Source organism: Amblyraja radiata, chromosome 27, assembly GCF_010909765.2.
Source record: "Amblyraja radiata isolate CabotCenter1 chromosome 27, sAmbRad1.1.pri, whole genome shotgun sequence".
NCBI lineage: Eukaryota > Metazoa > Chordata > Chondrichthyes > Rajiformes > Rajidae > Amblyraja > Amblyraja radiata.
The window spans coordinates 15,372,400-15,386,260 of record NC_045982.1 but is presented as its reverse complement, the minus strand read 5'-3'; the positions used below and the strand labels follow the sequence as shown (position 1 = coordinate 15,386,260).

The 13,861-nt window shown below is 42.4% G+C and overlaps 1 protein-coding gene across 8 annotated transcripts in view; it reads left to right on the top strand.

Moving 5' to 3' along the window:
* tfap2e (transcription factor AP-2 epsilon) overlaps positions 1-13,861 on the top strand; it is an 82,999-nt gene that overhangs the window by 37,723 nt on the left and 31,415 nt on the right. For all 8 annotated transcript variants that reach the window (XM_033045213.1, XM_033045215.1, XM_033045214.1 and 5 more), the window contains one exon: positions 13,255-13,480. In XM_033045213.1, coding sequence (XP_032901104.1) covers positions 13,255-13,480 — 226 coding nt within the window. The remainder of the gene's footprint in view (positions 1-13,254; positions 13,481-13,861) is intronic.

Sequence of the window (13,861 nt, the reverse complement as noted above, 5' to 3'; positions counted from 1 at the left end):
AATATCAACACAATAAATCCCTTATGAAACTGATCTGGGGATGTTGGTTGAGGCATATACCTGCTTTATCTCTACTTTATCTCTTAAAAAATGCCCAAAAGTGTTTTCTGTCTACCTGTAACCATTATCACTGCAACACAACATCTCTTGTAACATTTAGTCCAAATGTTCACTTTGTATAAATGTCATGAATAAGTAATTTACAACTGCATGATTATCAAAATAAGTGCAACAGTTTGTAAAGTCCATGCCCGTTAAAATGAATCACCAAGGGATGAACATGTCCTGGTTTTGTGCTGCTGAATTTGGAAAACAGAGATACTGTTCTTCCGGTTACATCAAGAGAGTAGGAATCGCCTGCAGTAATTCATTTTCGGGCCTGCGGATTCATTCAGCTACAATGTGCAAATGAGCAAAATTCATTAATTAGTGCACAAAATCTGCATTGTGTGTGCACTGTATTTTGGTAACTGCACCAGTGCAGGATTTTTTTTTTCCAGGTGTGTGCTCTTAGAGTGAGCACCAGGTGTTCTTTTCTTCCACTGCAACATCGCGCTTGCTAGACAACAGCAGTTGGAACTGATGCTGCTGAAAAACCTGTTTGTATTTCTCAAAGCAAAATTATATGAAAAGAAGCTGACGGGCATAAGATTCCAACAGAAGAAAATTAAATGTGAAGGGACCATTTTGTGAGAGACTTTACAAAGCCCTCTATAGTCACATGTAACTGGAAATTGGCACAATCTTAGAAAAACTGTATTTCAAGTTAAATATATTAAATTAAGTATATTTAACTGAAATAATTTGGGGAGAGGAACGAATGAAATATTATAGAATGATTGCCAAATCTTATTATGGCTGTTTGCTTTCTTTATTCTTCAATTTGCTCAAAGACGGTGATTCATGTTGGGTGCGGTTGCAGAATCGCTGACTGTTCTAAAACCTCATCTAAGTGGCAAAGCCAAGCTAGTGATGGATTGCGGTTTGTCTTTTTGTGGACACAAACTGGAGTGTAGTGACTGCCTGTTTATACAACAGGTTGATTTCATTTATTTCATTTTCAGTGATATCAATAGAACGGAATAATGAAAACAGCATGAAAAATGTGCGGCAACATGTGAATACAATTCGCTAGTTTTCTGCCTGTACCCAGGATGACTTTAGTACTTTGTGAATATTTGCAGACTACTTGTAATTTGTAAATTAGGTAAAATCACTGTCAAGTCTTATCCTGCCTTCACCTGCTAATCTAGAAAAGAGATCATGAAAGAAATTAATAGCAGGAACTGATTTATTTTAATGACTTTCTTGCTCATCTCTGGTATTATCTTCATGAATTTTAACTGTATTATTCAGAAACACAGGGACTGGAAAACCAGCAGTGGTTTGTTCAATCCATTGAATCCATGAGTTTCTTCATGACTGGTTTGTATCTTAATTTGACTTCCCCACCTTTTGAATTAACTGATATCTATATTACTAAAAGTCTGATCTTGACCACTTCCTGTTGTTCTGTATATTGATTTTAGAAAAAACGCTGCCACTTACGGCTGTGATTATTGGTCATCTTACTCAGAGTCCCCCTCTGCTGCGCAGGACAAGAGGACTTTTCCTATCGATGAAAAATAAAAGAGTTATTAGTGTTTTAAAAATGTTGAGATTCTCCTGAAGACCTCGCCCCATCCGGAGGGACTATAAAACCCGGAGGTGTTGAGTTCCTCAGTCAGTCTCTGTAAGATGGGGGAGCGAGAGGGTCACGTCTCTCAGTCTGAGCTGTGAATAACATTGAACACATGTCTACTAAACTGTGAGTGGTTTTATTGACCTGTCAGTGCCCTTAATGTGGTTTGAGAATATAGTTTGGAAATGCTAAAACTGTGTTGCCTTTGGTTTGGAAATGCTAAAGCTGTGTTGCCTTTGGTTTGGAAATGCTAAAGCTGTGTTGCCTTTGGTTTGGAAATGCTAAAGCTGTGTTGCCTTTGGTTTGGAAATGCTAAAGCTGTGTTGCTTTTGGTTTGGAAATGCTAAAGCTGTGTTGTCTTTGGTTTGGAAATGCTAAAGCTGTGTTGCTTTTGGTTTGGAAATGCTAAAGCTGTGTTGCCTTTGGTTTGGAAATGCTAAAGCTGTGTTGCCTTTGGTTTGGAAATGCTAAAGCTGTGTTGCCTAATTAAAGTTGCCTTGCCTAATTAAAGTTGCCTTGCCTAATTAAAGTTGCCTTGCCTAAATAAAGTTGCCTTGCCTTCTATATAATTAAAAGTCTATTCACTTCCTGTTTGTGCCATATTGATTTTAGAAAAAACGCTACCACGAATGGCTGTGATTTTTCACCATCTTACTCAGTCCCCCTCTTCTCATCAGGTGCCGAGGATTTTTCCCATCGATGAAAAATAAAAGAGTTATTAGTGTTTAAAAAATGCTGAGATTTTCTCTCCTGTCAATCAAGCCATGAAGGCCGTGCCCCTTATGGTGGGAGGGGGGAGGGACTATAAACCCTAGAAATGTGGGCGTGGCTCTGTCTCTGCAAGATGGAGGAGGGAGAGGTCACGACTCGCTGTCTTTAGTGGCCTTGCATCCTGCTTGAAATGGTATGAAACTGCACTTGAATTTGGTGGCCTTGCACCCTGCTTGAAGTGGTAAGAAACTGCACTTGAATTTGGTGGCCTTGCACCTTGCTTGAAGTGGTAAGAAACTGCACTTGAATTTGGTGGCCTTGCACCCTGTTTGAAATGGAATTTCAAGGAATAGCCGTGAGTCAACTGCCAGCCCACCAGCCGTGAGTGAGTGAGCTGCCAGCACAACAGGCTTGAGTGACTGAGCCTCCAGCCCAAGAATCCATTTGGCCCACAACGTCTATACAAGCCCTCTGGAAACCAGTCCCTTCTGCCCACAACACCCATACTAGTGTCCAGAAAGCCCCGCCCCCCCCCCCCCCCCCCCCCCCCCCCCCCCCACCCCACCCCCCACTAGCCACCAATATTGGAATTGGTGGACAGGTGGAATATTACATTGGGGGACTAGCCCTCCCATGTGATGCTGGGACCCAACGGGTCCCACTTAGTCTAGTATATTATTAAAATTCATTTCCCCCCCCCAAATCTAATATAGAAAACACAGAATGACCTTTTTTATTTTCATTCAAATTTTTTGGTGACTTTTGCATTGGCACTATCATTATCTCTCTGTCAAAAAAAATCTTTCCATTTAAGGATGTGACTTTTCCTCTGGAAGTGTTCTTTGCCAGTAGGACATTCTGCACAGATCGTGCAAATCATTAATGATGACAGGGTTAGAGAAGAAGTTTAATCAGAGCAGTCTTAGGGAAAGTGCACTGTGCAAGCATGTCAAACAGTGCAAAATAATCATTGACTATGTTGAGAGTTATTCTACGTGTATGTTTAGATTTATTATTTTCATGAGCATTCATTGAGATAAGGTGAAAAACTATGTTTTGCATGCTATCCAATTAAATCAGATAATCTTATACATAAATATAATCAAGCCAAACTCAAGTACAATAGGTAGAGCAAAGGGAAAAAATACAGAGTGCTCAGCATTGTAAAGCGACAGTTCCAGAGACAAGTCCAATGTCCACAATGGGATAGAGATGAATCAGACAGTATACTACTTTATGGAAGGACTGATCAGTAGCCTGATAATGGGAGGAAGAAACTGTTGCTGAGTTTGGTGGTGTGTGCTTTCAAACTTCTGTTAATTCTGCCCAATGGGTGCGGGTGGAAGAAGGAATGGCTAAGGTGGGACATGTATAAGAAATCAGCTAGGAATGTTTGAGATTCCTGATTTTCTTGGTGAAAAGTGCCTGTAAAATAGTTAGCCAAGGTTATGATTAACTGTGAATATCTGTTTTGTAAGGATTCAATTGTATTGCTTCTTCTGACTTTATAAACTGCAGCACTCACTTTACAGTGACACTAGAAATGTCATTTCAACCCCACTATAGAGAGAGGAGCATACTCAAATATACAGATGGCAGTACCACACAGATCTACCTGAAGTTCAGTATGAAATGTTGGATAATCCAAGACTAGTCCTAACTGACATTTTGAAACATAACCCCAGTTCCGAAGGGAAATGTCATTGTTGATATATAGATATATAGACTGCATACAGTAATAAATGCTGCAGAAGACATAAAAACTACTGTCAAACATTAAAGGGGCTGTACCACTGCGGCGACCTAATCTGCGAGTTTAGACGAGTTTGCCCTCGACTCAAACTCGCAGCATGGTCAACACGAGGTCCTAGGAGGTTCTATGAGGTCACTGGAACTCTCCTTCATGCTCGAGGGATGTTCCCGAATACTCGTGGCATCAGCTGGGTCGCGGAAAAAATTTCAGCATGTTGAAAAAATTTCCGCGAGTAAAATTTGGTCGGCATGGTTATTTTTTACTCATAGTGCAGTGGAGTGGGGTCACTATTTAGTTACAGGCAGTCGAGGGCAGCCGTAGGCAAGCTCCTTCGCTGACTGGGCATTTTGATTGGCTCATTGAGGTTTTCAGGACCAGGGAAAACCGACCGGTAAATAAAATGCCCTCTAAAATTTATTATAAGTTGTCTGGCTTCTTAAAAGTGTCTCCACTCCTTCTCCCCCCCCCTTCTCTCCCCCTTTCTCTCCCCCATTCTCTCCCCCATTCTCTCCCCCATTCTCTCCCCCATTCTCTCCCCCTTCTCTCCCCCATTCTCTCTCCCCTTCTCTCTCCCCTTCTCTCTCCCCTTCTCTCTCCCCTTCTCTCTCCCCTTCTCTCTCCCCTTCTCTCTCCCCTTCTCTCCCCCTCTCTCTCTCCCCTTCTCTCTCCCTCTCTCTCTCCCCCTCTCTCTCTCCCCTTCTCTCTCCCTCTCTCTCTCCCCTTCTCTCTCCCCTTCTCTCTCCCCTTCTCTCTCCCCTTCTCTCTCCCCCTCTCTCCCTCCCTCTCTCCCCCCCGCGCTCTCTAAAGGACTTACTGTACACTGTGGCAGCCGTTTACCTTCCTCTTCATTGTGGGTGTGAATTTCAGAGCACTCCCCCGCTTTCCTTGGCCCCCGCCTTTGCGATGTGTTTGTGTGTGTGTATGTGTGTGGTCGGTCGATCCAGCTCGCGGTTTCAACACGGACGGTCGATCCAGCTCGAAGTTTTTCAGGCGAGTGCCCTCGAGCTTGAAGGTCGAAGACACTCTTCTTAACTCGCGGATTAGGTCGCAGCAGTGGGACAGCCCCTTTTGACTGTTCCATTGGAGTTCCATCTGGGGGGAGGGGAGCGAGAGCAGAACCGCAAGACACAATGGAGACGCGGGTGTGGGATCCATCTATGATAGCAGAGGGGGTGAAAACACATTTATGAAAGAAAGAGGACATCCTGGGCTATGTTGGCATGCATAGCATGAACAATTACATTTTGTGCCAATTCAGCCAGAACCTCTCTGAAGTTGTGCCCTGTTACAGCATGACACGGAAGTTAGGGGTTATAGGGAGAAGGCAAGAGAATATGGTTAGGGAGAGATAGATCAGTCATGATTGAATGGCAGAGTAGACTTGATGGGCCGGATGGCCTAATTGTGCTCCTCTTCCTCATGAACTTATGAATGTATGACATCTGACATTGCCACCTTCCACTACACTAGCATGGCCGACCACAGCGTTTGCCCACTGCATTCAGAGGACCACTTTTACAGACGGTGAGTCCCTGCCCTCTAAACACTATGTGTATGTCTTTGTGCTTACACCAAGGTTAATCCAGCACAGCCTCAACAGAGAGGTTGGCAAGGTGGTTATTTGAGGTGATTTCAGCAAAGTATATGTGAAGGAATTGTTGCAACTTTACATCCTGTTCACTGGACGCTGAAGCATGGGTGGGAAAATGCTGATAAAGAGCTGCTTACAAGTTTGGCATTTTCATGTGTTCACCACATATGTGGGAATTGTGCTATTCTTCAGGGAAATGCTGGGATTTCTTCACAGAAACTGGGCCAATGTTTCTTTGTAGTTTACTGCTTCCATCAACACTTTGAGAATGCTTTTGAAGCAGTCTCTCTGTTCACTTGGAAATTCTCTTGACATGATGTAGCTTGAAGTAAAGTGCATGCTTTGAGAGTTTGGTGTCAAAGCATGCAGAAAACATCACATGCCCTTGGCTTGATGAATGCATTTGGTGATCAGACTTTCGATGCTGTGGATGTTGTCTGGTAGACAATGCTGAAATAAAAATATGAGATGATGACTTCACCCCAGATTGTACGTTCTCCCCGTGACCTGCGTGGGTTTTCTCCGGGTGCTCCGGTTTCCTCCCACATTCCAAAGACATATTGACTTATAGGTCAATTGGCTTGGTGTAATTGTCTATTATTCCTAGTGTGTGCAGGATAATGTTAGCGTGCGGGGAACGCTGGTCGGCGTGGACTCGGTGGGCCGAAGGGCCTATTTCCACACTGTATCTCTAAAGTAAACTAAAACTTATGACTCTGCTAGGTTTGAGTACATCCTCCATTCCTGGCTTCACAATGAGATGATTTCTACGTCCTCCTTTGTTTTGGTCATTGATTCTGATTCTGCAAGGGTCCTTGAGTATTTTGATTTCTCTGGGCTTTAGGGCCGAAAAATTAGAAATCTCTTCATAAAAAATTCAATCAAGTTTAAAACATAAGTGGCCAACCATACAAAAATCTAAACCAGCTCTTTAGAACAGCTGTAAATCGTCACAATGTGCTATCACTATATTTCTAACTATAGACTCTCGTGAATTTCTAACATTAGCTGTTGGTATTAATTCTGGCGCATCTTTAATCCATACTTTAGTGCATTTTTCTTTAGTATCAGGCATAATTTCTTTGCCTTCTGCAAATATTAAAGCAAAACAGTCAGTCATTGTGATGAGAGGTAGCCGATCTTCAGCTGGGACATAATGGGCTCCGTGAGATGCTGCCAGGAGACCATTTTCTGCCTTGGCTGGCAGATAGAGTGCAGGCCAGGGCTGTGATTTATGAGTCCAGACTGCGTTGTCCACAAGAACCATAGTTTGCTCTCGGCTTGGCAGTCTCCAGGACTCAGGCATGATTCCTTAGGAACTCAACCAGAGATGGTGTGCCAAATGTCAGAGTCTCCCAGCCTTGATCATCTTGTGCTGTTTGATGGTAGACCTCCGTACTAATGATCTGTGCCTCCTAAAGTGAGTGTGACTGGCCCAAATACCAGTGGTCACGTGTCCAATTTCCTGCTTAGAGACACAGCAAAACAATACAGGGAGGATGTACACTTTGGGGAGATAGGTCGGTTGGTATTGTGTTATTCCAAGTACTCATGCGCACTTGATATTCATTCAACGCATCTATGATTTCTTTATTTACAAGATCAGTTTTCAAGGGGCTATGGCAACCTTTCTTTTCTTAATATAATTGTAAAACATTTTGTATTGATTTTTAATATCCCTTGAAGACATACCTTCGATCATTCTTTTTGTAGCATTTCCCCCCCAGTTTGTTAATGTTGCTTGTTCTTTGTATCTCTCTGTCAACAAAATCTATGCTGTTTTGGGAATTTTGTGTGTTTTTTATTTTTCCGTTTTATATTGTCTCTTCAGTAGTTTATGCTTATGTGTCAAATTATATGTTGTGTATTTTCTCATGGCAAAGAAGGGGGACTTTGTGCTCACGAATATCAAGTGCACATGAGTACTTTGTTGATAACACAATATCAACAAAGACCTACCTCCACCACCTGTACATCTTCACTGTACTGTTTTATTGTGTCTGGATCACAGTGCAATCCCATCCATTCCATTCCCCCATTCACCTATTCTGTCTCACATGCCCATTATTTCCGGCACAATTACCCTACTATGACCTAGGGTAGGAATAATTTACAATATCCAATCAACCTACCAACCTACTCATCTTTGGGACAGGGGAGGAAACTGGAACACCTGAGGGAAACCTCCTTTCTCTCATAGTCTCTGCTTTAGTTGTATTGGAGAGCTCCCTGTATATATTTTAAGCACCTTTCCTGCCAGCTCTCACAGTCTGAGAACATACATTCTCTATCATCCACACTTTTCAGTATCGTGTCATTTACTGTGTATTCCTTTGATTTACCGGACCTCCCCAAATGCAATTTCACATTTCTCTTCACAGCTGATATTTCTTTCTCACGTCCCCAGCAGCGTTTACCCTTTGGGGGTATAAATAGGTTCTGTATCACTTTCAATTATTTCTTGCACACCTGCCGCATATCTGTTTTACATATCACCAGACTTGTCCAGGTTGTTGTCTCCGCTTTGCTCTGTTGAAGTCAACTGTACCTAGATCTAGAATATTTGCAGGTGTTTGGGTTTCTTGCTTTCAAGTTCTGTGATGAATTCAGTCATGTTATGATTGCTATTAGAATGATGTTCATGCTCCCCAAGGCTATTACTCATGAGTCATTGCTACATCTAATGCGGTCTACTCGTTGGCCTCCAGGACATACAGTTGCTGAAAACTGAGCACAAACAAGAAGTTCATTATTTTCCTGACATGTGCTAGCCTGTTTATTCTAATCTACATCAAAGTTAAAATCCTACATATAAAGTGCATGGCCTTTGCTGCATCTGCTCTCACCTCTGCCATCTCCTGAAACCTCCCAAAACCTCCCAGTCTGAAGAAGGGCTTCGGCCCGAAACGTTGCCTATTTCCTTCGCTCCATAGATGCTGCCACACCTGCTGAGTTTCTCCAGCACGTTTGTCTACCTCCCAAAAGGTTCTCTCATGTAGAAGATTCACAACTCCACCTCAGTCATCAATTATTTTTCTATTCTCTCTGCACAAAAGTTGAAATCTGTCTGATTGTACCTGTTCTTCCTGGTGCCAGTATCTCATGTAAAGGAATGACCCCCACACCATTCTTCAGCCACATATTTTGATTGTCCCTTCACCAGAATGCACTAGCCTGGATTATAGGTTTCCAGTCCGAGAATATGTATGTCTTCCCCCTGACTGTACTCCGCTCCCTCATATCTGGGACTGCAGAGTGTTTGGTCTAGATTATAGAGCTCCAAGTCCAACCCGTATGCATATCCAGCAACAGTACAATGCCCCATTACTGGCATCTAGAGTCTTGACCTGGATTATGGAGCAGCACATATGGTGAGAGTGCAACACCATGCTGCAAGGGGATTGTGCCCTGCAGATGAACAAGATGAACATGCCCTTCTGAGCATTGAGGAGGCCATTCAGCCCATCCTGCCCCTATGGGTCTTGTCTTTGAAGGTACTATCCATTTTATTCCATGCCGCTGTGCGCATTCCCTGCTGGGGAATGCAGTAAGAAGATTATGCTTCAATTATATAGGAAGTCAGTGATACCTAAAAGGTTAATTGATTCTGGGAATGGGTGAGTTGTCCAGTGAAGAAAGGTTACATAGAATAGGTGTGTATTCATAAAAGTTTGGAAGAGTGAGGGGGGACTTCATTGAAACATAAAATCATGACAGATCTTGACAGGTCAGGTGTGGAGAAGATGTTTACTATTGTAGGAGAATCTAGAACACGGGATTTATATTTAAAATTTAGTGGTCAACCATTTATGACTGACATTAAGCAAATATTCCTTTCTCAGAGTTGTTGGAACTCTCTACCTTAAAGGTGAGGCAGAGCATTTGAACATTGTTAAGACAGAGGTAAATAGAGAAACAAGGAACTGTAGATGTTCATTTACAAAACAAGACACAAAGTGCTGGAGTAACATTGGGTCCGGCAGCATCTTTGGAGAATATGGATAGGTGATGTTCCGGGTCGGGACCCTTCTTCATCTGAATTACTCCAGATGAGTTACTCCATCATATTATGTCCTTTTTGGAGGTAAATAGATTCTTGTTTGGGTAAAATGGGTAAAGGTTTACTGTAGATAGGCAGGAATGTGGCATAATTGTTACATGTGTAGTAGCCATGATCTTACTGGATGACAGAAGAGGCTTGAATGGTCGAGTGGACTTCTCCTGCTTGGAATTTGTATGTTTGCATGTAAATCCAGACGGGTTAGGTGATATTCCATGGTTTATAACATTTAGGGTCCTGATGTAATTTAACTCCTATTTCTTGGAGCTTTTAATCAGAACCACTTGCCACTTCATTCCTCATTTGTTGATCTAACATATAGCCCATGCTGACTGGCATTACTATTTCAAGTCATCTGGAGAAGACTGTTACCCGGGCACCAAGTAGGCAATATATTATGTGAGACTCTAAACTCTACACATTAACCAAATTTTGACCCTGCACCTCTCCAGCTGTGACCAAACCCTGGAACAAATTGTCCAAATAGTTCTGTTCCCTCATATGTATCACCGTGACTCCAAATTGGAATCCTAGCTCAGTGACAGAGCCAAATAGATTTACAAGCAGGAATCTATTGCACCAGTATTTACTTAAGGCAGAATTTCTGAGCAGAAATTCTCACATGAACTACAACCCTCTCTGTCATATAATAATCCATAATATTTAAACCCACCTTTCAGTAGAGTGTAATTTTGATTTATACTGTAGGTACAAACAAACTAGATAAATATTACCTCAAACATGCATGGGATTACAAGTGTTGGAGGGAAAATAAAATATCACCTTTGATGCCTTCAATGGATTTAAAAGATATCTGGCTGGAATATTGAGCAAGAAATAAAGTGCTGGAGGAACTCAGCGAGCCAGGCAGCGTCGATGGAGGGAATTGGCAGACTAGGGGGAAGCCGCTGAGCTGATACACCGTGGCCAAACGCAAGACCCAGCTGCCCATAGCCTGCAAGAGGTAGCCACCGGGCCAGTCCCCCGCGATTGAATGCGAACTGGTGGACTGCGGTCTGGAACGGAGAGCCCACTGAGCCGGTCCCTGATCATCCCCCGAAGACAAGTGAGTGGGAGGATGGAGCTGGCAACAACAACGGACGTGACCAGCGAGGAGTGAGGCTGGTGGGAGAGGAGAGGGAGCCGGGCTCTGGCCAACTCCGCACTTGAGGTTTACTGCACGAGGATCCCTCGGGACACAAAGGTGGACGGGAGAGGAGAGGGACGTTGGTTCATAGGTCGATCCACATGATCAAGGAAGGCAATGGCTGGAGGCCTTGCAGCAGCCTGAGGCTTGCCTGAAAAGGGAGCAATGCTCATAACAACTGGACTGGACTTTGAAAATGACACCAAAATATGCTGCTCTTGCAAGCGGGTTCAGTGGACTATTTCTGTACATTTGCTAATCGTGGATGTGTTGGGTATGGCAATATTAGAAACATAGAAACATAGAAAATAGGTGCAGGAGTAGGCCATTCGGCCCTTTGAGCCTGCACCGCCATCCAATATGATCATGGCTATTCTACTGGACAGCTTGTAAGAAAATAATTTCACTGTGCATTTGCACTTCACACATGTAACAAAATATTAGCACAATTGAACCATTGGATTGATGGTCCCACAAATGGTGAGAACTATATCTATACTAGTCGATTGCAATGAAGTCATCACAGTAATCATTTGCTGCCAAGTGATTTCCTCATCAAACCAGCAGCAATTAAGTGGCACTCCACATTGCTTAAAGGAAACCAGCATCTTAAAGAGCATGTTGCTTTATAGTTGGTGCTGGCACTGAATCTAACTTGAGAAACATTGAAGGATGCTGCAATATGGGACAGGGCTCTCAAAGGTTTTCTGATGACTCCAAGAGGAGCTGCAAATTAGCAAGGATATCCTGTATTTTCAGGGGCTATGATACCCTCTGTATGTAGGATGCAAACCCATCACTCTTTGGATGCAGTGATAGCAAATAGCTATGAAGATCAATGCCAGGAGTGCAGCCTTGAAGAGATGAGAACAGAAGCATGGAAAAAATCACCTCTTGCCGAGATGAATGCTGCACAAACAACTCAGAAGAAAATCGACACCATTCAGGGTGAATTAGTCTATTTGATTGGTCTCCTCCTGTACCCTAAACATTCAGTTCTTTCACCACCAGTGGATTCAGAGTGTGTCATTGATAAAATGCACTGCAATGACTCACTCTGGCCATCTAATAGCATTTGCCAAATACTATTAGATGGCCGCTCTATGATCTTTGGCATTTGCCAACCCACAGCTTCTATCAATAAGAAAGAAAAGGCAACACACAGGTTACCTTCAAATTCTGCACCATCCATGCAGGCATTGATCATTGCTGGGTCTGAATCCTGCATCTCCCCATCCAGTAGTAGTTAGTAACATCACCAACACTGCAGTAGTTCAAAAAGGAAATTAAGGACAATTGGGAATGTGCAAAAAATGCCCATGATGCCCATATATCAAAAATAAAATAAACATGTATTGTTATATAAATATATATTTCTATATAACATGTAAAATTGTGTTTCGTGTTATATAAAAATGAGATACATTTAACATTGGGCAATGCTGAACATCACTTAAAATACAGAAGAAAAAAGCAGACAATCTAATGATTATTTAATTGCAGGAACTTGTGTGAAAGTTTGCTGTGGCATTTCCTATGTCACAGTGGAAATCACACTTCAAGCGAGCACTTCATTGAAGGTGGAATGCTTAGGAATGTCCTGAAGTTGTGAAATGTGTAAAAGATAATTATTTTGTACCTTGAGGCAATGTTCTGGACTGGCACAAATTGGCATCATTAGGTTTGCTCACTTACCTGGAGAAGGCACTGGAATACAAATCTCAGTGTCCTTACGTTCCGACTCTGCCGGAAACAGTGACCAAAATCAAAATGCCCTGTCCACTTTAAGTATTTATTTGAGGACTTTTTATTATTATTTATGGTTGTCATATGAAATAAAAGAATGCCAGTGGCTAACAACTGAGGACTTTGAGGATATGATGGCAGTTTGGAACTTGAAAGTGAGTGTGATTTTACTAATGAATCCAGTCAGGAATTATTGTCCATCTTCAGTAACGTCCCTGGCTGGCCATTAACCCACATGTTTTTCATATCAGATCAAAATCTATATGCAAATGGCACGCATCATTTTAATCCTTGTTTAAGAAGGAACTGCAGAAAACTGCTGGAAAATCGAAGGTAGACAAAAGTGCTGGAGAAACTCAACGGGTGCGGCAGCATCTATGGAGCGAAGGAAATAGGCAACGTTTCGGGCCGAAACCCTTCTTCAGACTTGATTGATCCTTGATTGATTTTTGGCAAACATTTTTTATTTTGCTTCCCCCTTTCAATGTTAACCATTGTTTCTGCGAGAGTGCTTTGAAAGTTTCATGCGTTGCATTCTATCGTAACATGTTTTGCTTTGTTGCAGTTCCAATGTCGATTAAAGCCAACGGCAGTTCACTTTCTCTGAACATGCAAAAGGATGGCTCATTAGGAGGAGTGACAAACCCAAATGAAGTGTTTTGCTCAGTCCCAGGCCGCCTGTCCCTGCTCAGCTCCACGTCCAAGTACAAGGTGACCGTGGGAGAAGTTCAGAGACGTCTGTCATCCCCAGAGTGTCTGAATGCATCACTACTCGGAGGAGTGCTGAGGAGGTGAGTGGAGGAAGGAGGTAAAACCTGTGATTGAATAAGAGTTGGAGTCAAAGAGAAAGGTTGAGAAAGATGAAGAAATTGCACTACATCAGAGAGGAAAAAAATAACCACGAGAGACATTGAGGTTAGAAGATAAAAGGGAGGGGGAATAGAAAAGAGGATAATGAGGGAAATGTTTAAAAAATACACAACATCAAAAAGTACTGAGATGGAGGTTGAAAGGAAGAAGTTACAAGAAACATGGAAATTGAAAAAATTCAAAGCAATAATGGGCTTATTAATGTTGATCTAATGAAAGGTAACTAAATATGTGGATGTATTGAGAAAAAGTTGTTACTGTTCCATTTGTGCACTTGATTTAAACGCAAGTCTATCTTCCTT